Genomic DNA, 27578 nt, shown 5'->3' with positions numbered 1-27578 from the left:
CACAATTGACAAAACCCTGGAGGTCGTCGCTTGGTCAAGCAAAATCTGCCTACCAGCACTTCTTAACCCAACACGCTATATCTTGCCTGTTTAATCAATACAAAAACCTTAAGTGTAAAAAACGAAAATTGGGGTTTTACAGGGGGTAATGTGCAGGACTATTTCTCAGCCAGGTGTAGTGACCTCCTGAAGTTTCAGCTCGTGACTCCTGGAGGTGATTGTACCCAGTCAAGAAATAATCTGCCACATATTTTCCAATGTTTCCAGTTTGTTTCCGTTGTGCAAAGCTAAGCCACCCAGCTGCTGGCTGTAGCCTCACGTTTACCATTCACACATGAGAGTGGTATCAATCCTCTGATCTAACTCTCGGCAAGAAGGCAAAAAAGCGTGTTTCCCAAAATGCCACACTCTTTTAATGATGTGGCTCAGCAGGATCGACGTTGTATAACAGACAAAAACAGCAAACAGCTGGAGTTAAAGAGCGTAAAGGAATTTGTTTGTGGTGTGCCTTGCTTTCATCCTGCCAGGGGAATACACCACAGACTGGCAGAGATTAGACATCCTTCCTGCAGCATTTGTCATGGTGACTCCTGGGATTTGAGGATCGCAAAAACATGCAAGTGATTTACAAAGAGAACAGCTCATGGTGCATCACCCCTTGCCCCGGTGGATCATCTGGAGGCAACCGAAATAACCCATGCAAATCTAAAAACACACAGACATGAACCCCGTCCCCTTTAAAGAGAAGAGGCCGTCGCTGTGACGAGAGTCGCAGTATTCCTGGAATGTCCTGATCCGTCCTGGATGCCTTAGGGAAGAGGCTGAGAATGCTTCTTCTCCTTTAACATATACACGCACACATATGAGAGAGTGATTCATATGACAGGTCGTCTTCACAGTGAGAACAGATTACTCCTGGCCTCATGTATTCACAGGTAGATGTTCAGATATTCTCTGTGACACTTTTCCCTTTTCATCTTCACTGGCTTTTCTCTGTCCACACTTTAAAATGGTATCATATGATTATGATACACCTTCTTAGCCGCTGGCAGAGCTACATGTAGTATCATATACCAACATTTTTTCCCTGCAATGTGTCTTTTTTGTCTCAATGAGGTGATGTAACTGTTAAAGTAAAGGGGGGGGGGGATGCCCAGTGCAACTGGATGATTATTGGGGTCAAGGGTTGTGCGACCCCTCAGGTCCCGGGCTGTTGTCTGTCTGACGAGGCAGGTAAAGCGTGGTTAATGAGTGGCAGTTAGAAACAAGTGGTGATATGTGGCAGGAATGCAACACAATGAGACACTTGTCGGTCAGCGCTCGAGTGCCTGGGTGGTTTGTGGAGGCGATCCAAATGTCTTATTTATTGTCTTTTTTGCTCTGAATCTGATGACAACTCACTTCTTTCATTATGGGTGTTAACTGAAGAATGCAGATAACAATGTTAAGGCAGCTGTTGAGTAAAATGTGCATTGTGGCAAGTAGAAATGTAAGTTGATGACTTGATTGGGGGATGACAGAAAAAATAAAGTCAACATTCTATTTTTAATCAGCATTTTCTGAAAAAACATCAGCTTTACATGCCAAAAAGTCCTCCAGAGAACTTTTTGATATTTTTGCTCCTTCTGGAAGGTCTGATTGAAGGAATCAGGGTGGGAGTGGTCTGGGAATAACAAGAAGAGGGCGGTGCCAACCTCTTCATATTCCCAGATGTCAATGAACCCTCCACAACAAGTTGAACCCTGAAGTGCGTGGGATGGAATAATTTAAGGATAACGACTGCGGAGCTCACAGATAATACGCGTTAAGTCTGTTGACAGACACTAAGCTTCCAGTCTGTTGTGCTTCTTAAAATTCGTGTAAGTATTTTCTAAATCGGAAAGGAACATGTTGGATTATTAAGACTGGCTTTCAAGCTGTTGAAGGCTCCTGCTTTAGTGGAAAATACTACAGGTGACTTTATGTAGAAGTGCAACAACTCCTTCAGGATGAGACTGTGGACTTTGCTCGTCATACTCCCGGTGTGCGCATCCTCTCCTCTCTCGGCCGGTGAGTGTTTTGGACACTTTTACGCACGAGCTCTGTGAACATGTGAATGAGTTAAACGAGTTTTGCGCGTGCTGTTTTGGTTTGTATCCACGCGCCTGACAGCATCATAATTTGGGGAAGCGGGAACAGAACTCGCAACCTCTGTAGCAGCCTGACATGCTCACTTAAACTGTACTAAGATATGTTTTTCTTACCAGAATCGTCTAAACCCAAAGGCCCAGCTGCCCGCTGCTCCGGCCGAGCCTGCAACCCCCGCATGGGCAACTTGGCCCAGGGCAGAGTGCTGAGCACCGGCTCGGTCTGCGGCGCCAACTCCTCGGAGCTCTTCTGCTTCTACAAACAGACTGCTGCCCCCCGCATCAGGGAGACCTGCTCGGCTGCAAAGTGCAGCAAGTGCAACTCAGCCATCCCCAGCCAGGCGCACCCTCCCTCTGCCATGAGCGACTCCTCTTTCCGCTACCCTGACACCTGGTGGCAGTCTGCGGAGGGGGTGAAGGAGGAGACGCTCCAGCTCGACCTGGAGACGGAGTTCCTCCTCACACACCTCATCCTGGTGTTCCGCTCCCCCCGCCCCGCTGCCATGGTGCTGGAGCGCTCCCAGGACCATGGGCACACCTGGAAGGCCCTCAGGTATTTCGCCAGGGACTGTGAGGAGGTGTTTGGCCTGACTGAGGGGTCGCCAGTGGGGGAGAGTGGAGCAACATGCACCTCCAAGTACTCAGGAGCTTTTCCTTGTGCCAGAGGAGAGGTGAGTACAGTGGCTGGTAAGGAAGATTTTACATGAGGTGGCAGCTGATGTTGACAGTGTGGCATGAGGGGTGTGTGGTTAGATCAGAATACATTCTGCAGGTAAATGACAAACAGAAGATAACTACAAACATGTAATCTTTACTCTAATTGATATCTCAGTTATGGTGCATCTATCTATTTCTAACTGTTATTCAAAAAGGTGGTTGAAAACTACAGTGTTTTACGATAACATCTTTAGGAGCAGGAAAGCCAGGTGGTAGCTGGGGGTAAAAGCCTCATATCAGGCTTAGCAGCTGCCCTCATAGCCCTTCCTGTAGATCTGCCTCTGGGTGAATACTGAGTACTGTAGGTGTTAATTCAAATACAAAAATCATCACTGTATCTGTTATTGCGAAACACCTTTTCATGTAAGGTCTCCAATACTTTTGTATCTTGATAAGGAAAATGCAGGCAATATAGCCAAAAATGACAAATTTCCCCTCAAGGGAAATTCAAAGGTCCTGTGTGTAGGATTTAGGGAGATTTACGGGAATACATTGGCAGAAATAGATCATATTGTTTTCATTTCCTCAGAACGAGCCTTTTACATCCACAGAGGGAGCGGGTCCTCTTCCCCTGAGTCTGCCGCCATGTTTCTACAGTAGCTCAGAAAGGACAAACAGAACGCTGGCTCTAGAGAGTATATTTGATGTTTTTTGCATTTCTAGCAGCATCCGTATCGGGCAGAGGGGTGCTCAGTTGGTTGCAATCTGCAAGCTGGACGGTCAGAATGACGCAATTCCAGATAGATTGTGTATGCAGAATGTAATATAACCTATAAAATGAAAAGTGATGTTAAATGCAATGAACTGTCTTGTAGAGGCGACTGACACTCGATTTTTAGGGCGGATGTTGATACCGATATTAGGAAGTAAAAAAATTCCAATATCGATATATCAGTTGATATACACACGTTTTGTGGCAATGATCACTCAAATGTGGTCACTTGTGATAAAGATATGTAATAGAGGCAGGATATTTTACAGTTTAACAACAAACTTTATTGTCTGAAATGACTTCAGTGCACTGAAACAGTGAACTTAACTGGTAATTTAATGATTATAAATCACCCCAAGCATCTTTTTTCTGCATTATAATCTTAAAATGAGTTGAATCCTTTATTTAAACAACTGAGTTTGGAGAATCAATAACACGATATGATCATATTGTCACAGCATGACTCCACAGAAACATTGTGGGGAATAATATGCAACTACAATGGAGCCTTAACCTTAAAACTGTATTATGAATACACTTATGTAATAATCAGTAAACAGTGAGGGGCTGTTGTTCAGAGAAAGCTTTGAGGTCTGAGCGGTGACCACATCAAAACATGCTGCCAGACCTTCCCCCAGCACTTCACAGCTATATCACTCCCCGTCTGCTCAGCCCTTGTTGACCGTTTATTGGCACCAGGATGCGCTACAAGCTGATATCACACAAACCACCGAACAAACAGTTGACCAAGCTCTGTAAACTGACCTCCTCCGATGGGCTGTGGGACAACTTTTTTTGTCAGGCCAGCCTTCTGAGCCCGCAAACTGCTTTGACATGCACGTCTAGAATATCAATGTTCACTTTTACCTCTGATGTTCCCTCAAAGCATTTTTTTTGGACCTGCTGTATCATCACAGGGAGGTCTGAGCCAGAGAAGCAGCTATGGTTAATTCATGAGCAGACTGATGGTGTGAAAGAGAGACTCTCACTGGCCAGTAAAGGTTTGTTTGTGCTCTAAAGAGCCTCAGACCACGCTGGGAGGTTCTGGTTGAACGTCTGAATGAATATATGGCTTTGACTGATCTCATAATTGCAGTGTATTTGCAACAAGTATGTGTCTAGCTACAGTATGTCAGCTCTCTTGTGTAAGCCCCTCACCCTTTGTAATTAGTGTCTCTGTTGCTCGACATGCAAAGACATCCCCAAGATGTTGTGTGAAAATGTAAAGAGTTTCAGAGATAAAGGAAGACTGCAAACATTATTTAGTGTAAACTCTCTGCCTGCAGTTATGAGCTTAAGCATATATATGGTCACCAAGAGAGGGCTGATTATAAAGTAAATCCTGTTTCTAACATCTGTACTGTATCACTAACCACTTGATCGTCGTAGTATAAAATATATTCATTATGTTAAAGGAGTGTTAAAGTGTTAAAGGAACAGTTCACCCAAAAATGAAAATTCAGTCATTATCTTCTTACAAAACATTTCTGGAGCTTCACAGCAGCACAGTGTTGCAGTATTCTCCTAAACAACTGAAGTAGATGGGGACTTGTTTTAAAATGTAAAAAAACAACCAAAATAAAAAGCATGAAATGGCTCCATACAGTCTTTCTGGTGTGATCCAAGTCTGCGAAAGCAACAATTGTTAAATTTTTGAATTTTTTTATTGCTAAATTGATTTGAAAAGACATTGTTTACACCTGTTTTTGGCCGAAATTTTCACTGTAGCTGCTAAGCTGAAAGCATTAGCATGCACCCCGTCTGGAGTGGATGCACAAGCTTGACCGCGTGTTGAGGGTGTTTTTTCAAATAACTTTGGGATCACGAGGCGTAGATTACACCAGATGACCTGTGTGGAGCCATTTGTTGTTTTTTGTCTGGTTGTTTTGCCACATTTTGAAATAAGTCCCCATCCACTTCAGTTGTTTATGAGAATGCTGCAACACTGTTTTGCTCTTCAGCTCCAGAAATGTTTTGTGGACTACAAAACTTAACCTTTATCCTTCAAGCCTTTCTTGTGTGCAGTACAAATGGATGATTCAAGATGTATTAAATATGGATTGTAGACAGTGAAGTTAAGAAATGATATGTGAAAACGTTGGTATGTTATTTTTGGAGATTTAAAAAAGTAGTTCTTTGAAAAAAAGTACATTTTGGCACAGACACAGAACTGATGGGATTATGATTGAAACGTTTTTTCAACATATTATATGTCTTTTATCTCCATAAAAGCACAATCATCATTGTGTGTCTGATTATCATTCCTGATGGTATGATGAAGAATAATAATATCTCTACACATTTTCAAATATGGACAGAAAGGATGTATCTAAAAGATCAACATTCAACAAAACTTAATGAAGGAGAGCAAGAACCATTTGTCCATGTTTACATTGGAACTTGCCTGATTTTCCTCGAAGAGCGGCTATTTGAGGAGCATGAAAGATGAACCAGATGTCTGGTTTTTACTTGGCAGACCAAGAAAAAGGAGAACCTAACATGATTTATGTTCTTGTCATGGTCTGTCAGTATCTCTCACATCAGTGTTTTCACTTAATAGAGAGATTTCTTTAAGTAGAATCACAGATTTTAAGAGATTTTCTTGCTTGTCTCCTCTTCTTCTCTCTCCAGGTGATCTATCGAGCCCTGTCGCCCTGGCACTCAGTGGATCCCTATGGACCGGCTGCCCAGGACCAGCTCATGATCACCAACCTGAGAGTCCGTCTGCTGCAGCGCCAGCCATGTCCCTGCCAGGCCAAACATCCCGCTGTCCTCCCCACAGACCATTACGCCATCTATGATTTTATTGTCAAAGGCAGCTGCCTTTGCAATGGACACGCTGACCACTGTGTGCCAGCCAGTGGCTACAAACGCAGCCAACAGAGGACCAATAACATGGTGAGCGATTTTGAGACACAGCTTGCAGGTGAATGATATTCCACCAAGGGAAAGCACAAAAGAGTTGTGTGTTGTGTTGTATGATGTTGTGTCACGCTGAAATCTGTCAATGGCTTCATTTTGTCTCTGTTTTTATTTGTTTTCTGAGGTGAGATTGGGAGTCGAGGGTTTTTGGTTTTGTTCCCACCACTCCCTTGTTACCCAGCTGGTATGTGCTGCTCAATCTGAAAGCTGCAGTGAAGACTGGATATTAGACCATAGCTTTACCTACCATTACAGGGATTTAAGGATGTGGAAAACCTTAATTATGGTATTCAGCCTAATGCTTTAACAACCCACAGTCTCTGTCATGTTATTCTCGTTACTGTAAATGGAGAATAGAAGCACTTGTTTGATTCCAACATGGTCTACAGGGGTGTAGACATGTTACACAGGCAGAAATAAGCTGCACGATGTGTAATCACTGTGATTGTACATGTAGATGTTGGTATGTTGCAGTACTTCACAAGTATTACACACGACACAGATAGACGCAAGGCTGCTGGAAATCAGCTTCAATGAAACGCCCACACACTGACTGCACATTTATCTAAGTGGATAATGTTTTGATCCCAGTCGAATCGTCATCAGGCTAAAACGTTTTAAAACGGCCGCCACACCCTTTATACACACCAATAGAGTAGACTGATGACAGTCTCATGATGACAGGTGTGGTCGCCCAGGTGATAAAAACGTCAAAACAGTTGACACTTAAAAAACACAATGAAAAATAAAAAATACATAAACACAAAAAAGAGTGCAGTCAGTGATGGAAAGAAATACTTCCACTCCACGACATTTGGGAGACAAATATTGCACTTCAGTACTCCACATCATTTGTTTGATAACTTAAGTTACTAATTACTTTGCAGATTCATTCATTCATTGTTCCTCAGTATTTTCACATCTGATCAACTCAATGCTCCTACAAGAAACTTTGATGTTCTGTTGATTTTGGAGGCCCCTATAGAAAAAAGTGGTAGTGTTTCCACCATCTAAACCATAAAATATAATGTCAAAAATATAATAACCTAAAGAAAAATCCCCCCCTGCTTCTTCTTTTTCACTGTAACTTTGCCTGGGAATGTGTAAACAAAGGCTCCTCCAGTCTGCACGCGGACGCGGTGGCAGGCGTTAAACTAAATAGAAATACTTAATCTTCTGCTGATGGCATCAGTATTAAACTGAGACTGTTTCAAAGCTCTAAATGAAATATGTCAAATATAATTATACAGTCCAAACAAATTCCAAATCATTTTCCTTCCGTCTTGTTTTCCTGGCAGGTCCATGGGAAGTGTGTGTGCAGACACAACACAGCCGGCGACCACTGCGAGCGCTGTGCTCCTCTCTACAACGACCAACCTTGGCAGGCGGCCAATGGCATCACAGGGACGCCGCATGAGTGCCAGAGTGAGTGATGGGGCAAGAGAGTCAAATGCAGGAGTAGGACACACAGCATGTAGACTTATCTCGAAAATGGATTTGGTCTCATAAATCACATGTAACCTTTTAGTCGCCTGTGCATGATGAATAAAGGAGCAGCTCCTCTTTTTTTATATCGGATACTGTAAGAGCTGTCACTGCCTGCACAGAAAAACCTCTCAGTCTGTTTTAATTGTCCACCTACACCCAGAGTGCAAGTGTAACAGCCATGCCAAGAGCTGTCACTTCAGTCGTGGATTGTGGCTCGCAACGGGACGGCGGAGTGGCGGCGTGTGTGACGACTGCGGCCACAACACAGAGGGCCGTCACTGCCAGAACTGTAAGAAGGGCTTCTTCAGAGACCCCAGCCGACCAAAAACTGCCCCTGACTCCTGCAAACGTAAGAGTGCAGCTTCATTTTCCCTTAAACCTTCACTCTGTCTGGATGAATGCCAGCAGAGAATTCCAATTAAGAGAGGCAGCCTTTGATATTTTGAGGACAGTAATGGAGATTTGATTTTTCCTCTGACCCTTCAGATTAGAGCAGATTGATCTCTTTGATAAGGGTATTTTCCCCCGGCACCTTTCTGAGTCACTGCCAGTGATGAGATAGTAAGATGACTCTCCTTAGCAGGAATGACGGGGGACCGCACTGTTTTGGAATGTGACTGTAATTGCAAACAATGGAGGAATTTCCCATGAACCGTGCAAGCACATTTTTCCCATTCTTGCCCTTTCCCCCCGTCAGGCATGCAGCGGCATTTTCTTAAGCGCAAACATGCCGTTTTTGGAAACAGATGAAGCGAGTCTGTAACAAAAATCAATCTGTCATCACGGGCGACCATCAGGCAGCAGGTCTGACAGCGCAGAGCGTGGTGATTTACTGTTTGTGTTTGCTGCATAAAGCATGTTGAGTACATACTCCCAGCTTGTCGCTTGTTACAGGAGGATGATAAAACACGTTTAACTTTTGTATTCTCATGGGGATTCACTGTGTACAATCTAAATATGTGCCTCTACGAGTGTGTTTGTCCTTTGAATACACTCATAATGTACACTGAGTGCCTCCAGAGAAGGAGACACGTCTTTTGACTTACAGAGATGTTAACATGCACTGCTCTTATTCTGTCGCCGTCTCCTCTGCAGCCTGTTCCTGCCACCCTGTAGGCTCCGTCCTCTCAGGTGGTCGCCCTCTCTGCAACCCCAGCAGTGGGGAGTGCACTTGTAAGCCCGGCGTTGGAGGCCCCCGCTGTGACAGCTGCATGCTGGGATACTGGGGGCTTCATGAATACGGCTGTCGTCCATGTGACTGTACAGGGGACTGTGACCCCTACACTGGCGACTGCCTTTCTGGGTGAGAGCCAAGACTTATTACCATGTCCATATGTACTCGTACTTGGATAAAGTGATGTATGGTGTAGAGTGCATTCTGGATGATTAACACTGAGTGGAGCCCTGCCTCTGACTGGTTTTACCTCTGCGGCACAGCTCAGATGTGGAGGTCTTCTATACAGCCACTGGCCACATGGGACACAGCAGCAATAATAGTGAGACGGCACTCTTTAGGGTAGAGGAGCTTTTCTCTGCACTGCACCACTCTGGTGAGTCACAGGTCACATCACACTTAATTCACTGCACACTCATCAACCCACAGAGATAAAACGCAGCTGTTTTCTATCTTGAAATCTGCCCATCATAATGAAGTGATTTATATGAATCTTATTAATCATGTTTGGTTTTTTTTCTCCAGAGAAATGTGAGTGTGTAGAAGTGACCCTGGGCAACCCTAAACTCTTCTGTGCCGCAGAGTATGACTACGGTAAGTGTTGTATGGAAAAAGGATTTGATTCAGTGCTGTTTCTTCCACATAAAACATTTACAAAGATTGAGTTTTTGGAAAATTTTGAAACCTGCCCTGTTTGTCTTCCCTGCCTTTGCTGGCACTTTGCTGCATTTCTTTCTAGATCAGTAAAATAGTGAAAACCCATCGGCAGTATGTCCATTTTGGCACCAAAACCATTCACATATGTAAAGAGAGATGGCACCTTTTCACTTCCTCCCACTGTAACAAAACCAAAGCCAAAATATCCCAGTTACAAGCGCCGCCATCTTGTGCTGGTAACGTCATTTGCTACCAGAGTTCAGGGACTCACCTGTCAATTGTAACGTTTCAGCTCCTTTTTATAGTGTAACTAATTTAAACCAAGCTTATCAATAAAAAGAAATCTTGGACATACATCAGTGTGAGAAAAACTGCCTGAAATGACGGAAACATCATTGGGAAAAAAATTCTCATCTGTTAGCATGGAGAGGTTTATGACCTATACTGCAGCCAGACACCAGGGGGCGATCAAGATGTTTGTCTCCTTACTTAATTTCGATGCTATGGACTAAAATTTGACTTAATTTTTGTGGAGCTATCATGTTATCCATCTTTAAACTGTGAATGAAACATATCAAGGACCCACTCACAAAAACACAGCTCCATAGCGCCACTAGTGGTCAAAAACACCTCGGGGTACCTTTAAAGAAGTAATACCAGAATGTACTATTGCCCTCCCCTGAAGTTGTGAGAGAAAGAATGATCAAATTTGATGCAGCAGTGGCCAAAATGCTGACTTTAAGTCCATTGCATGAATCAGCAGTTGATCCTATAATTCCAGTGTTGCAGCTTGATAGCATCTTTTCATTAGGCTGATGAATGAAGGCTTTTTGTCAAACATTGCCAGTTTCCTAAACCCAGAACCACAAAAAACTCACAATGACATCAGCACCGCAGAGGCTCTGTTCTGTATTTGGATGCTTGGAAGTTCTCCTTGTAGCACTCGTAAACTGATTTCTAATGAGTTCCCCTTAAACCTTAGAAATGTGTTGAAAAAGGGTCCATAGCGCACAATATTAAACGTTTAAGAAGTGGAGAGTCAATACTGATGCGTTGTATTTTTTGTCGGTAGGCTGCTTATTTCAATAACTCTTTGTGTTGCCTTGGCAGTTCTGGTGGTGAGGGTAATGTCCGCTCACGATAAAGGCTCCCATGCAGAGGTGGAGGTCAAGGTCAAGAAGGTTTTGCACCAGAACCCTCGGATGAAGCTCCAGAGGGGAAGCGTCACTCTTTATCCAGAGTCCTGGACCATCCAAGGCTGTACCTGTCCCATCCTCAACCCAGGTCAGCTGCAGCCACTTCCACTGAGTCACTTTATTGCTCACAACGCAGAAGTTTATTAATTAGTCGACTCTCGAGTGGACAGCCTGCCAGCTTTGTGCTGAATAGAGGATCTTTGTCGCTGCTCTGGGAGGCTTTGGGTGGATGCCAATGTCCGAGCATCACTCATGTAGAATAGACATTTACAGCTTAAAGATCAGAGCCTCCTCTCAGTTATGAGACTTTCACATCAACACTTTCACAATAATCATTTCTGGCGACATTCATACAAGGCAGGGCGAAAAACCAGCAGCACAAAACTGTTTGATTATAGTTATATAATCATGTGTGGTCTCTTTACATAAGGTGCTTTCAACAGGGATTTTTCTCCTGTTCTACATATTTTAGTGACATTCATTCATTCAGTTTATGTCCTGCTCTCTCTATAACACTTTATATCAAGGGTCTTGTAATAAGCATTAGTTAATAGGTAATATGTAAGTCCCTTATAAGTCCTTATAAGATGCTTATTGGCATTATTATGTGTTAATAAGACTACATAAGTGTTAATAATAGCGTCGTAACAAAAATGGTACAATTGTAACTTAAAAACCTGGTAAAACTTGAACCTAGGTTGAGTCCGTACTGGTTCATTTCAAGCCTAGAGCCCCTTGCTACATGTCTTATAATCGCAAAAAAATGTTAATAAGTACATTAAGAATTCCTTAATAAGACATTGCTCTTGCTTTAGATCCAGCAGCTGTGAAAAGCATCTTTAAATGTTAATAACTGGATAATAAAGTATGTATTAAGCTTAATAAGGGTTTACCAAAGGTTTAACAGTTGGTTAAATAAATGTGTATGTAGTGCTGTTATAAACAACTTTAAGAAACCCATAAGGCTTCTCTTAATATCCTCAAGCATCATTAAACTGTTATCTTATAAGGGCTTACAAGGGCCTTATTAACTACTTACCCACTAAACCTGGGCCCTATATTTACACATTTTGGTGTGTTAATATAACACACTTAGCAAAAGTAGATCACCTCAGCTGGCAGCCGCGACATGGCTGCAATGGCTGCAATACAATCCCTTGGGGCAACTACGACTGTGAAAGTTGCGTCCCTGAAAAGTGCTTGTTTTTGTCAGTAACAGGCTGAGGTTGTTATTCAAAGTCTCTGACAACATTACGGAAAAGTAGTGTGACGTGCTTTATTTAACCTTTTTATAACCAGAAACACAAGTATTGTTTTCAAACCTCGCGAGATGTGAGTTGTTGCAGGAGAATGATGGTTGAGATGTGAGTCGGAGTTTCAGAAAGGAGCAAGGCTGCCCAAGGTGGGGCCTGCGGGCTAAATTTTGCTGCCAATTGGCACCCCAGATGTATTGAAAAAAGAAAAATCATGAAATTAATTTAAAAGAAATTATAAAATAATTTGGTTTATGCCGTTTATTTTTGGTAAGGTAAAAACACCCTTTAAATATGAACAATTACTAATTATTTATTATATTTTTGTAATTTGAGCCTGACTGGCAGAGTTTTCACAGGAGGTCAGTCAATTAAGGGAACTCTTAATTCATTTAAAACTCATTTTTGCATCATAACACAATTTAGTAGGGGTTTGCTTTTGGCCCCTGGGCCACCATGAAGTTTTATTTTTGACCCTCCAAAGGAAAAAGTTTGGGCACCCCTGACCTAGAGGAACTGCCAGTAAGACTTTTCCAATGTCACCTCTCGCAAGATTTCAGAGTGAGACTTGTGTTTCTGGTTACAAAGAGGTCCTTATTATTTAACAAAAAGGACTCTCTCCGTAGGAATATTTTCTTCTAATGGTGTAGGACACTAGAGGAAACAACAGGCTGAGGTTGTTGCCTGGCAGTGGCAAAAACAAGCACTTTTAGTTGATGTAACTTTGACAGTTGGAGTTCCCCTAAAGGATTACGTTGCAGCCGTTGCCCCGACTGCCAGCTGAGGTGATGTACTGGACTGATAGGTATGAATCATTGACACACCCATGTAGATATAAAGCCCAGGTTTGGAAATACCGGAATTTCCCTTTAATATAAAGTGTTACTGTCCTCTCTCTTCTCCAGGATTTGAATATGTGGTGGCTGGCCATGAGGACTGGAAGACTGGCCGACTGATGGTCAACACCAAGAGCCTGGTTAAACCATGGAAGCCGAGCCTGGGACGCAAATTCCTCCACATCCTCAGAAAAGACTGTGGCCACTGGTGGTAGGACATCACCAAGAACTGCAGAGAGGACAGAGGGATGAAGAGGTGGAGGATCATCAAGAAGACTTGTTAGACGAGTTAAGGAGTGTGCAAGATGAACAGAGGGACGTTTGAATGAGGCATTTTGCTCAGACGCCTAAATGAAAGCAGAACCCCGTTTCGCTACAGGGATATCTTCTGTTTCCAAAGGCCACAGCTCCAAGAAACAGCTGCAACGCTACAATGCTGTGGTAGAAATCAGCACATACTGTGCTGTAATCAGATACCTCACCAGAACTACAGTCACTTCAGAATCAAAGAGAAGCCATAAAGACTTTCATCCAGATAAAGACAAGCTGATTTCATTCCTGTGCTACAACTCATGATCCTTTCCAGGATATAAAACAACAAGGAATACATGTTTAAATCCTCTACTTTACTTTATTTTCTGGCCAGAGATGCTGTCAGCGTTGATGAGCCAAAACACAGTCACGTCCTACTGTATCAATTTCATTGAGAGCTGTTTACTTTGAAATCTTGCAAAGGCGCAGACTGAATTATCCTTGTCGTCTCACAGATATTGGCGATAAATCACGAATGAGTCAACATCAGAGTGTAGGTGTGTGTGTGTGTGTGTGTGTGTGTGTGAGAGAGAGAGAGAGAGAGAGAGAGAGAGAGCGTGGATGGGATGTGTGCATATGCTTGATGTCCTTGGCGGCGGAGTCTGGGACTCTGCAGGTCAGAACAAGTAACTCCTGGATGAGAGGAGAGGATGAAAAAAAACATTAAAAGGAATCAGGCGGCCTAATCTGAACAGCTCTGCTCTGCTCCGGCACACTCAGCCGCCCGCTGTCTGACAAGAGCAAAACACACTCCGCTCCACCCTCCATCGTCTCTGCTCTGGAGTACATGCAATCGGCTTGAGTTCGCTCCTACAGCTGCTTCAGTTACAAGAGTGGATCATTGTCAGAGTTCTTCTGCGAGGATTTTCTGCTGTCCTCGAACAACCTGCTTCCATGTGAGGATGATTCACTTGAGAAGGCCTCTCTGAACCCGACCCAGTGGGAACCAAAGTGTGTGAGAAAGAGAGGACACACTCTCCTAACATGTGCTTCTCTATTTGGCCTGTGACTCCTTCTGCCCGAAAATAAATACATATTAAAAGCCTGGGTCTTCATTGACATCACAGTGTATCACATCCAGAGGCAATTTTTGAGCCAGGCCCGGTTAAGAATAGTCGTGGTCGGCTGTCTCCAAGGAGAAGGACAAACTCTGCGCGGAGACATGATGCATTCCTCAACCATGACATCACCGCGCGTGTCCTTGTCCCAAAGACTGTACCAGAATAAGAGAAAATGGGCTGGATTTTCTTTTAAAGGACAAAGTGGTGATTTAGGGTGCATGACTGTACTCTGCCGTCAATGTGATATTTGTAAAGCTATTTCTGTGTGTCCTATATGTTCCCTTTTCATCTAAACTGCATAAACTACATATCAGTGTGCTCATTCTTAATCCTTCTGGGAAAAAGTCTGTTTTACTACATGGTGACATTACGCTGAAGCGCGAGGCTATGAATAGCCTGATGTGTCTTACTGTAACATCCTCACTAGTAGAGGGGGCTGACTGATGTTTGACCCATGTTTTACTGCCGCCCTCCTTTGGTTAAAAGAGAGAAATACACTTTTACGCCATCAGTTTTTGATAATGTAATTGTGATAATGAACTCTTAAAGGATAAGTTCACCTAAAAATGAAAATTATGTCATTATCTACTCACCTCAATGTCGAGGGAAAGTCGAGTGAAGTTTCATAGTCCATAAAACATTTCTGGAGCTTCACAGCAAAACAGTGTTGCAGCATTCTCCTAAAAAACTGAAGTAGATGGGGACTTGTTTTGAAATGTAAAAAAACAAACAACTGTAAGCAAACATGAAATGGCTCCATACATCTCATACAGTGTAATCCAAGTCTCCAGTGGCCTTGTGATCCAAAATTGATTTAAAAAGACAATATTTACTCCCTTTATAAAGCTGAAATCTTCACTGTAGCTGCTCAGCTAAAAGTGCCCGCGTGTACCCTGTTAGTAGTGGGTGCAAGAGCTTGACTGCGCACCAAAGCTGTGAATAATGTTTACATTTAATAACATTTTCTTTAAGATTATAAAACATGCAATAAGGGGGCTGCAGGCTGTAAACGGACCCAGCCCTCTGCAGTAGAGACTAAGCCTTGGCGTACAGCCTCACACAGCCTAAACATAAATTGGCTCCTTACAGCTCATCCGGTGTGATCCAAGTCTCCAGAAGAGAGAGATCCAAAATGTATTTGAAAAGATGTCATTTGCACCCTTTTAAAGCTGAAATCTTCACTGTAGCCACTAAGCTAAAAGCACTAGCGTGCACCCCGTCTGATGTGGGTGCAAGAGCTCAACTGTGCATCGAGGGTGTAAATAACGTCTCGTTTCAACGCTGCTTTGCTGTGAAGCTCCAGAAGTATTTTGTCGTCCACGAAACTTCCCCTAACTTTCCATCGGCATGAGGTTGAGTAAATAATAACTGAATTTTCATTTTTATCCTTTCAGCCTTTATAAATATGTACACAGTAATCAATTCAAGATTTATAACAATTTATTTCTTATAAAACTGCCTTAAATTAAAATAGAGCAAAGAAATATAGAAATATAAATATTTCATAGCAGTTTTCCTCACATGATCTTAACAAGGCAATGAAGCAAAGCGTTGTAAGGCGAGGTGTTCGCCAAAACCTTTTTTGCACGATTCTTTTGCATATATTTCTTTTGCATATTATTTCCTAAAAGCAGCACATCAAATATGACTAAAATGACCACACTACATGTCTTAAAGATATGCCCTTTGTCTATTGGCTCGATCCTTTGGAGGGGAAAAAAATGTACTACCAAGCTACTGCCATGACACAAGTCTTTTGCTCTTGCTAGAATAATTTCCTAAAGGTACTCAAGCAGTGGAAGTTTCGGTGAGAGAAGTATTGCATAATTGCTATCAGTCTGCAGAGGTTTGTTGTCTCGGAGCTGTCATGCTCCTCCTGGCTCGCCTTGAGTTTCGGCGTATTCTCAGTAGTCGTCACCCCGGCTCACTACCTCCTTGTAGGTGGGCCTGAGTAGGATGGTGTGCTCATACTGGGCGGTGTAGCTGCCCTTGATGTCGCAGAGAGGTGGGTACGGGTCTATGATGCCAAGGTCACACAGATTCTTCAACGCCATCAGGTACTTGCTCTCGCCCAGGCGGTCCAGCCAGCGGCGGCAGAATGCCAAGGTCCCAAAGTTCTCATTGATCACATTCAGCAGATGTTTAGCCCTTGGAAGTCTGCAGCACAGAGTAAAGATGTAAACTAACATGCAGATATGATGCTCTATTCACAGTTGCTTATAATGAGCAAATCAACCCATAAATCATTTTCTGAATCAGTATTTTGAGTACAGGGATGAGATGAAAACAGCAGAGCCAACCTTATTGGTACGTGTCCAACGTTGAAGTTTTTCATGTAATGAGAGCACTCCATGTCATCGTGGACTGCACCTCTTCCTGTGCTGCCAAATGTCTCGATGGCGTAAGCTTCACCTTCCTGAGAGGCAACAACAAAAACAAAGACAAAAACACTTGAGTGATAGCCTTAATCATCTGCATGGGCCTCACTGCATGCAATTTTTTTTATTTTTGTTTTGATTTGATTTTGCATTCTTTTCAGACAGCATCATTGTTTATGCCTTTTTGTGTTTTTTATTCTTCTTTCACTGTCTACCTATATGTGAGATTCTTAAAAGATGATGCCTTAAATATGCACACCCAACACAAACTCTGCATCTGCCTGTGGGCCATCCTGGTAAGAGTTGGCATGATAAAATGTTAATTCCACTGTAAGAGAGACTTGATGTTCTCTGCAATTATTAGGAAAAACTAAGTGACAGGTATCGGCCAAACTGATCTGATATCTGCTAAAACATCCAACATCGTGCATCTCTAGTAGTTGATTTAAAATGTCGAATTACTATGAAAGTCTGTATCAAACTGTATCTGTACACCTTTCTTGCAGCGCTGATGTTACTTAAAGGACAAAAACACTCCAGAGGGACTGAGAGTAAATTGAACAAAAACCCCAAGATGCCAGCAGCTGACATATTCATGTGTTGTCTATTAAAAAGACAGTAGTGTCCTTTCTGGAGCAGCGCCTCGTGCGAGTTGATTGGCCAGGTCTCATTGGCGTTTTGGGTCTCTATCAGCGCGTGGCTGTTGTTGGAGTCCCTGTGGTATTAGCTGATAACACTGCGACACCCTCTCTCGCTGCACCGATAATCAGTCAAAGTGCTAGCGGCCCCATGGCACACCCAGCTGCCACTCCATCCGTGCACTCTCTGATCACAAAAGAGGGTAATGGCCCTGTTACAACAACACACTTCAGCTAAAAATACAACACGCAAAGCTGCCACATCAGCAACACCCCCACCCCACCCCCCTGCAACCATCAGGTAAAACGCTTGACGCAGCAACTTGCCAATTAAAATGCTCACTTCTGTCCAAATACAGTCATGTGCTGCAGCTGTGCGGGTGTGAGGCAGGCATGGATCTCTGTGTAACAAAAGCCATGTATCTCCTCTGTGAAGTAGCGGCCTGCTAATGAACTCTGGCTGCCCACAATTCACAGCTCTTTCGTTGAAACGAGGGGCTGGAGTTTTAACACGTGTTGCTACTGGATGCGGCTGGTAATTCCATTAAAGGTGTAATTAAAGTGCTGACGAGGGTGACTAAGAAGCTGTTAGAGCGGTGAATTGGAGCACTTTTCCACATCCCGTCGTAACCCTAACCAGCCACATGTTCTTCCAATTACACTTAAGAATTAAAAAGGGTTTATTTATACGCAAGGTCAAGCAGCTAATAAAGGTTTCATTTCAGACACTCCAGTAAAAAGAGGCTGCAGTGTTGTTCTGTGCTCCAGAATCTAGTCACATCCACATTTGGCTCAGATGAACTGATATTTGAGCCGATTTGAAAGCTGTACAAACCTCCATCCTTGTGGCCTCTCCACCTTTCACAATAGGGACCGTCTTCCCTGAGTGTATTCTGTACTGTCCGATGGAGTGGCCGTTGAGGTTCCTGATTGGCTTCACTGCAGAGAGAACACCACACAGAGGGTTTAATAAACAGGAAGCGGCGCTGGACCGTGAAGAAAAGATGATAAACGGCCTCACATTACCTTGATATGTTTTCCCATCGATCTCCACTTCGTAAGACTCCATGACCTCCTGAATGGTCTCGCCGACGTCGCACAGGCGCACATCAATCCCTGCAAACTGGGACAGGGAAGTGTTTACACTCGCATCAGTACACAGCATTACATTCCTCAAACACAGACAGTCTGGATAGTAAGAAATATTTGCCACCCCTTATGTAATCTGTCTCAGTTATAACTTTTAAGTACACAAATTGTTATCAAAGTGCAAAAGGGGAACAAATCAGGAACAAACAGCTAATAAATGAATAGCAGCTACTGAATAACTCTAAATCATCTATATAACAACTCATGATAAGTAGTTACTATTTTAATGAGTAGCTAACGATTCATATTTTTATTTTGGGTGTCTCCTAAAAAATGTTCCCATGCTTTAATGTTCAAAAAAGCAGATTATTTTTTCCTCCTGCAGCACTTCTGTTCATCCTCTGTCTCAATTTTTCATATCTGTCTCTTTAAGGCTTTAAGTCTGCTCTGATTGGTCGGCTCCTACAGGCCTGAACAGGCAGGGAAGTCTCACTTTCTACAATATGGGATCTTAAATTTACATGAATCTGTCGACTGGGTGCTTTAATGCCTTCAATGCCTTGAGTCTCAATACACTTTGTACCTACTAATATTTATATAAACTGTATATTGTGCCTGTTATACTTGTTTTAATGCTCCATATTGTATACAGTACATGTTGAAAATGTGTTTAAATATTTTCTGTACAAGGGGATGGACTGATGTTTTGGACATTTTTTCCATGGTGCTCTGAACATGCACAGGAGCCCCATGCATGCAGGAGGAGCGCTCTGTTACCTTGATGCCGGTGTTGGTTGCATCTCTCACAGCCTCCAGCAGCCTGTCAAACTTTGGATTGAAAGTGACGGTGAAGGCACAGTCTATTATTCGACCTGAAAGACCAAAAACAGTTTGCTCATTCACAACAGTTTTCTATGAGGCGATCCTTTTGCAGGAATCTTCAGCGTGTGTTAATCTAAAAAAAAAAAGGGGGGGAGTTAATTAACTTGTGAGAACAGTTTATTTCTGGCAGTAAGAATTATAATGTAATCATCATTTTACCGTGTCGTAATAAATGCCAAGTGTGAAATGGCACAGCGTTCCTCCAGAAGCACTTAAAAAGTTATTAGAGAGCTCTCACCGTTGATGTGCGTCCCAAAGTCAATTTTGCAGATGTCGTCGTAGCGGAGCACGGTGGGGTCTCCTGCGTTGGGGGTGTAGTGGGCAGCACAGTGGTTGATGGAGCAGCCGGTGGGGAAGGCCAGGCCTGCCTTTAGCCCATCTTCTTTGATGAGCTTCCTGGAGCAGTCCTCAAGCCTCTCACTGCCAGAAACCGAGAGCAAGCACAAGGGGATAAAGGGATGACAGGGACAATGAGAGTGTTGTCAGGGCAGATAATGCCTCCAGAAGAGGCGGCTCTCCTGCTTTCATTGATCATTTTTTACAACAGCTTCATGCAGGCTGCTGAAACCAAATCAATTTCTGGTTCAAGTGATCTATAGCATGTATGAGATTAAAAGGTGCTCAAGGACAACATATTTCCGTGGATTTCTCACCAGATGTCAATCATAGTCATCCCTGGTTTGATCCAGCTCCTGACATACGAGCGGACCTGCCGATGTGCCTCGGCCGCCTGCCTGAAATCGCTCCACATCTCCTCGTTGGCCCTGTCCAGCGCCCGCTTCTCTTCGCTGGTGGTCCGCCACGCTGCACTGCGCCTGGCGGGAGGTGGACAGGCCCACCGCAGAGAGGAAGGACTCATTATTTTCTCATTACACACACAGTTGTAATGAGGAGAGGACACAGGTGAGAGTGCTGTTGATACTTGATGAGAAAGGAAATGAAAGCACGCTCTAAGACACTACACCTCATTATGTTGTCCAACGTGAATAAAGAGCAAAGAGACCTAAATATATAATAAAAAATAAAAAAAACTAGGCATGTCACACTGCTCAGTGTGAGGGACGATGTGGAGGTCAACACACCCGTCTTTCGATGGTGGATATTCACACTCCTCTCCCTTTGGGAAGTCTCCGTTGGGATAGAGCTCACAAATAGGGACTGAGGGAGGGTCAGTCTGTCCCTTCACTGTGGCCCAGATAGCAGGAGAAGCAGCGGGAGGGAGAGGAAAGACAACACAAGTTATCCTCTGCATGCTCATGACATTCATATTTTAACTTCTAACTGCACCTCGTGACTTACAGATGTACCCTTGGGTAAATGAAAGCCACTGAACGATCAGTCGCTCCACGTTGTAAAGCGTGTTCATTAATTGCGTCCCGTCTGCTCGCCATGTAAGGTCTTGCTGCATTTTGTCCTACAGCTCACCCGTCAGTTGCTGCATTATGTTTCTCCCGTGACTCTAATTAACCGAGTCAAACTGCGCGTGTGTGCACCTGTTGTATTTACCTTCCCTGTCTTTCTTTAAAGTCTGACGTGCCTCTGTGACTGTAATCATTCTGTCACTGCAGCTGTTTCAATTCAACTTCTTAATCGAGTAAATGTGCATTTAATTCAAGCAATCTGCTGTCGAGCTGCAGAGAGGAGAAAACTGGGGCTTACATCCTTTCTTCTTTTTCTTCTTCTTCTTCTTCTTCCCAGCTGAGTTCTCTCCCTCATCCCCATCTGTTGAAAGCATCATTAGTTTCAATACAGTTTTGTAAAGTGAAGAAATATCGACAGGAGGCTCGGGCACAATTCCCAACGTGCTACTGAAAATCAGATATCACACTGCAGATACGAGCGGCTGAATTTAACTGAGCACTTTCAGATGGGGGGGATTAAAGTTCAACACGGTCCCCTCACTGCAGATGACGAGGATGGAGCGGGTGGTGGTGAGGATGAGGGTGAAGAGGAGTTACCTTCTTCTCCATCCTCCTCCCTCTCTTTGTCCTCCAGCGTTTGCTGCTCCAACTGTTTAGTCACATCACCAACACCTCCGGCTTCTCCATCCCCCTCAGCCTCATTTGTCCCTGCTGCAAAGTCACACACCCTCGTGCATGCATGTGCAGGTGAACACGCACGTGCATGCACAGACACACACACACAGAAAGAGAGAGAGGGAGAGAGAGAGTAAATTATTTGTGGTTCAGAGTCGTCTCAAGAAAAGTGCATCCACTACGGGCTCAACTTGGCAGGGTGTGTGCATAAATTCTTTCTATGCCTTGGGAGTCAATATCCTCAAGGGCATATGTAGCATGCAGCATTATGACATTTAGCCCTTCAGAGGCAGAGCTGTGTGGACCACACTTGACTTGAGGCAGGTTCAACAACTCAAGCTTTTTTTCCCTAACTGATATAATTTCCCCACATCATGAGGCAGTAAGGCTGCAATTATCATCATCATCATAAGAGTGTTTCTCATCTTATCGCACTAAAACTGTGGATACTTCTATTACATAATTTCATGCAGATTAGAGAGGATTTATAGGAGAGAACATATTTAATCTGGAGTAAAATTCAATTTTATTCCACAGATATTCCCCAAAAAATGTCAGCTTTCAATCAGTTTGGATGCTAAATTCCGGTTCTCAGAGATTGTCCCGTTTCCAGATGTGCAGAGTTGGGACAGCTGGACAGGGATACCCTCTGACAGGTTGAAAAGTCTCCTGTCCCGCATATCTGACGCTCATGCTCCACATCGTGTGGCACTGGAGGAGACAATTTCAGCGCTATTTTTTTTTTTCCCCCTCCACGATCCTCTAACCCGCAAAGTGATGCCTCTCACCTGGTGCGCTGGTCTTGCTCCTCTTCTTCTTTCTTCTCTTTTTCTTCACTGACTCCGAGGCGTCCGCATCTTCTCTCTCCTCGTTCAAGTCGCCCCCGTTGAGAAGTTGCGGCTCCACTTCGTGCTGTAGCTGTAGCTCCGCCATGATCAGCGACTGAGAGATGAAGTGACGCATAAGCTGCTGGGAGCCTCCAGTGGTCAGAGCAGAAAAGTGTGCTGGAGGAAGCTGAGCCAATAATGAGCTATTAGACAATCTCTGTGCAACAACTTGACCCGAGTGGAGGAAGACGATCCTCCTCTGTCTGTCCCGAGGAGCGAAAACTTTCATTTATCCTCAGATTTTTTTTTTTTTTTGGGACAAACTGTACCAGAACTCTGTGTTCTCTCTTTGAGGAGGCTGATGCTCGGTTATGTGACCATTATGTCCTGATACATGGCCTGTAAAAGCCGCACCGCATGCTAGAATCATCACTTTCTCTGAACATCCAGTGGCTGCAGAGTCTCAGGTTACCTGTCCGTGCGCGCACCTGTGCCCGCAGCTCCTCCTGTGCGCCACTTCCTCTCCAGCGTGTTGCCAAACGCCCAGACACCTTATCTGTTATCGTGAGTAACGTTTTGTGGTGTGTATTGTCACAGATAGCATTTCAATTTTGATGCCCCGAGTCGATCATTAATGGTGCATAACGCATCCAAGCAACGAGCCCGGCGGCAGCACAGAGAGAGGAGTGAAAGGTGCATGTTAAAGCACCACAGTTTGCTTTTGTAAGTTTTTTGTCGCATGGACGTGAACCTATCTGAGAGTCTTTAGAGGGAATTCAAGTGGATTTTTATTAATTTTCTTCTTTTTTAAGGAAAAGATGATTTCTTGCTCTGGTGCGCTGGCAGAAATCAAGACTGGCCCTTTGTATTTCTTTGACCAGGTGGGCCAATGATTCATTATGCTTGCAGACTGCAGTTTAAAAGTAAGACATTAACCATGTGATCCACCTCTCTGCAGCCAACAAAACGAAACAGAAGTAAAGGGACAAGAAGCAGGTTATATTTCAATGTGGCAAACGAAGACACAACACAAAGGTAATTTAAATAAATTCCCTTAAAGGTGCACTGTGACGTTTTTGCGAAAGAAGTTGTAATCAGAAGAGAAAGATCTTCGTTGACTGATTTTTGTACTACTACCTCATTTTTATTGTAGATATTAAAACTCTGAGTTTGAATTTCTTCTCCAAAACTACGCAGTGCTCCTTTAAAAGTGTACTATGTAGTCCTGGGAAAGAAATTGTAATGCCTAAACACACTAAATAAACAAACTCTCTTTGTTTCCATGAATAAACAAACTGACCTTAAAGGACAACACAACTTCATACTGTTTTACTTTGTTTATGTGGCGGACCCTGCCACCTTTTTAGCTTCAAACATTTCTAGCTTCCTGGGACCTTATTTTCCTCTGAGAACAGCTTGTTTATGCAGTTATGGAAGTAAATATTTCTGAGTTTGTATTATTACCTCATTAATATTAAAACATTCTTAGTCTGAATTTCTTCTCCAAAACTACATAATGCCCCTTTAATGCTACAAATTCTTTAACATTTTTTCTTCCTATGTGTCCAGTAAATTCTCATTTTTCTCATTGTAGTCATGAGAATGACAACAAAGAAGGTGTTGAGCTCACTCCGAGGCTCTCAGGTGAAACATGTGGGGATGTTAAACCTGATACCTCATCTGATGCACTGAACATAAAGGACCAAGATCCGGTGGATGCGTACAAGCGAGCAGCCCCTCAGTTATTAAACGACCTGGCTCGCCTGCTTTCACAACATAAGTGGACCGAGAAGGCGTGTATTCCTCATGGGATTGTAAATATTCTGAATTGCTCCTGGCAGGAGCTGACTGCAGGGGCGGTGCAACAAACTAACGACAAACGAGGAGGGACCAGAGGTTCCCTGAAGTTTGATGAAGCTCGGTCTCCTCCGGTGTCCGACTGTGACAAAAAGGAGGCAGGAGAGAGAAACTCAAGTGTTGTTGTGGAACATGTTGGTCCCACTGTGAAGAAACCACATGTGAGCTCAAATCCACGCATGAAAAAGCACAAACAACATTACAACAGAGGTAAATGAATGTCTGGGTCACAGCTATGGAAGCCCATTCGTGCCAAGAAAGAAAAACAATAGATGACAAGTTAAATACTCAAATACTCATATATCTAAAGTATGACATAATGAGTCAAAATTGTGAGTAAGGCTACGATGAATGTTTACTTTGGGCCATTTAAAATAAGCCATTATACATTTTGACGGACTCTAAACTTTGTCACAAACAGACTTATTATCTTAAAATAGGGCTGTCACAATATCAGATTTTCACTGAACGATTGTCTTGGAAATAAGAAATAAGAAATTCACAACAATGATATTATTGTAATATCTGTAGAGAATTTGTAGAAAACAATGCTATCTGCCAAATGCATAAACTTGCGTTGTCTTTTTAACTCAGTCTTATTTTTTTTGATAATGCCATTTTTTATTTTATTTTAGTCCCCGACGTACACCAGATTGGTTTGACAATATAATTTGTTATCTTTTACAGGCCTGAGCTTGGTAGATGAATAATCAGATACATACAGAGTAAATCAGTAGAAGAGAAAGAAAGACAAAATTAAAGAAAAGATTAAAAAATAATACAGAGTAGCGGCTCATTTTCTTTCGTAAAACCACTAACAGCTAGTTTACCTTTGTAAAAAAGACTTTGCTAAGCATTTGGGCCAGAAACAATATGCTAATTTATTAACAACTTAAGACTTAATGGTTTATGATCATATAATTGGGTTATTAGAAAATGAGTAAATCAATAATAAAGGTCATGTGTCGCAGCCATTAATTTGAATTCTTCTACAACAATAATCCATCAAATTGTAAATATTGATAAAGACAAAGCAAGTTATGCTACAAGAGGATATACATCAGCCAAAGGGCAAAATAACATGGCAACAAAAAGGTAGGCTAATAAAGTATTAATAAATGATTTATTAAGCATTACTCAAGCTCTTGGCTACAGCACAAACCCTCTATAAAATATGCATTATTATAAAATGCTCATGTGATGTTACACTGAGAATAAGGCAGGATAGACAGAGTTAATATGATAAGAGACATAACAAAGATAAGATAAGAAAATCCTTTATTTATCCCACAGAGTGGGAAGAGGTGCTACAAGGGCAGAACTGAGTACAGATAAGTAAATACACTGAAAAAATAATAATTCTAAGTATACAAAGAATAAAATAAAAATAGATTAAATAGAAAATAAACAAGAGCAATTAAACTCAAATTACGCACAGCAGCGGCTTTTGTACTCAAACTAATAGTGTAATACCGTCTTAAGCCAAGTGACATGGTGTTGAGATTAGTAGATGAGAGTCATACTGTCGGAGTGAAAACCCATTAAGTAATTTCTCATGACCTTTAAAGACTGAACCGGAGGACAGCTTTAGTTGCAGCTTGTGGAAGTGAGAGGATTGGTTACCAGATAGGACAAGTAGCTGGTAGCATGGCACAGATGTACTGCTGTCTGTTAATCAGTTACACAGCTATTGAGTTACATTATTAAGTTCCCTGGTGTCGCTGGTAGTGACCTATGCAGCGTATGCTTAGTATTGTCTGTACAGATTCAACAACAAGGTGAATTGTAATACCGACTGATTTTCTCTCTCCCCGACAGCTCACAACTCCACAACCTTCAGTTTCTCTGTCTCATCCGACAGCTGTAAACATCCAGGTAAGACACGGAGCTGGAGCATTGTGTGAATGATGGACAGTGTGATGGACAGTGTGCGGTTCATTGTCTCACTGCAGTGGCCCAGCTGCCTCAGCTGGATGTGATTTGTTTCCAGGTTGGATCGTCCAGCCAAAGCAGCCCTCCTGTGATGACCCTCAGTGGATCAGGTTGTGTCAGTGGGTGGTGGAGCGACTCCAGGCGGCAAGAAATACTGAGTGTGTAGTTAACTTTCTCCTGCTAGCAGATGTGTGTCAAATGATGGGCTGCATTCAAAATATCTGTATCTGATAATCGGATTTTCCAGTTGATTGTTCAGTCCAGCACTTATCCTGAAAACTTAAATCCAGAGCACCCAGAAGATAAATCATATAATGACTTTGGTTACCCCCTGATGTTTCATTAAGTGCCACCAGCTGGTTAAAGTTTTCACTAATCCGATGACATTTAATCTCTACATTTAATCGATGAGTTGGTACAAAATATTGTAAAAACATTCATTGGATTGGGGAACCCTTTACCCATGAGCTTGAAGCCTGTGGCTTTGACTGAAATGTCTATTGGACTATTGGATTGATTGCCATGAAATTTGATGCAGACATTCATCTCCTCACTCAGGAGGCTGAGTAAGGCTGTTTTATTTTGAATGGCTAATTTAAATTAATCTTCGAGTATATATGAGACATAACACATCCTTGATGAATTTTATATTTGGTCATAAACAAATGTATCGGCTACATTTAATTTTTCAATGTTACTCCTCAAAAATGCTGACTCCATTGCGACAGCCTGAGAGAGCTGTTTTATAAGCATTAAAAAATCACTTAATCTTCACATAGAAAACTGCAAACAGCTGAGCAGCACATGAAGCCCCTCATCCTCCGCCATTATGGTGACGCAAAGGAAACAGTGAAGGGCAGGACATTGAGGAGAAAGGCCCAACCTGCCACTTTAGTCAACGGTTTACCCCGGATACCAGAGGTGAAGCAGCAGGATCCAGCACGGCAGAAACTTCACTACCGGATCAATGACGGCTCCTCGTTCATATAGTATCCTTCTCTCATCATGTTTATTCATTACTATTTTAATTCTTGTGGTTGTCCAAGAAGCAGTACTGCAAATGGGAAATGTGTCGCTGCCGCTGACCTTTTGACCTTTGACCCTGTCCTCTCAGCTACCCATCTGGTTGTATGGCAGTATGCCAAAGCTGCTCAGGTCTGCCCTGTGGAGGTTTCTACACCAACGTGTTCAGTGACAGCGAGTTTCCTGTTATAATGGCGACTATCACAGCGTTTGGGCGCGGGGCTGTTACACACCCTGTGAGGTGAGTTCAATACTGATGTGTGAGAATATCTGAATGGATGAGAGGATCACTCAGTTTATTCATCATGGGAAGAAGTGCTCAGTCTGTGAAATAAACAGTGCTGGATTGTAACTAAGTATATTTACTTTAGTATAATTAGTATAGTATATATATATAGTATTAGTATAAGTCCAGTTCACAAGTACACTTGTGAGGTCCTTTTACTTTTCTTCAGTTTTTCC

At 42.8% G+C, this 27578-nt stretch overlaps 2 protein-coding genes across 2 annotated transcripts; one reads left to right on the top strand and one right to left on the bottom strand.

Moving 5' to 3' along the window:
• Positions 1–1797: 1797 nt before the first annotated feature.
• On the top strand, positions 1798–14762 carry LOC141001310 (netrin-4-like). The gene is made up of 10 exons (XM_073472339.1): positions 1798–2049; positions 2247–2797; positions 6187–6453; positions 7776–7902; positions 8126–8314; positions 9061–9268; positions 9403–9515; positions 9665–9733; positions 10907–11080; positions 13151–14762. The coding sequence occupies exons 1-10, from the start codon at positions 1989–1991 to the stop codon at positions 13294–13296; spliced, it is 1905 nt and encodes a 634-aa protein (XP_073328440.1). The 5' UTR covers positions 1798–1988; the 3' UTR covers positions 13297–14762.
• A 1114-nt stretch (positions 14763–15876) lies between these two features.
• Positions 15877–22440, bottom strand: LOC141001167 (methionine aminopeptidase 2-like). The gene is made up of 11 exons (XM_073472155.1): positions 22266–22440; positions 21400–21513; positions 21101–21163; positions 20524–20626; positions 20095–20256; positions 19680–19861; positions 19337–19431; positions 18497–18593; positions 18306–18409; positions 16755–16870; positions 15877–16611 (listed from the first exon to the last, which is right to left on the bottom strand). Exons 1-11 carry the CDS (start codon positions 22438–22440, stop codon positions 16359–16361), a joined length of 1464 nt encoding a protein of 487 aa, XP_073328256.1. The 3' UTR covers positions 15877–16358.
• Positions 22441–27578: the final 5138 nt, after the last annotated feature.

The sequence above is a fragment of the Pagrus major genome, chromosome 8 (assembly GCF_040436345.1).
Source record: "Pagrus major chromosome 8, Pma_NU_1.0".
In the NCBI taxonomy this organism is placed as follows: domain Eukaryota; kingdom Metazoa; phylum Chordata; class Actinopteri; order Spariformes; family Sparidae; genus Pagrus; species Pagrus major.
Note: the sequence above shows the minus strand (reverse complement) of the source record. Positions and strands in the feature narration are given on the sequence as shown.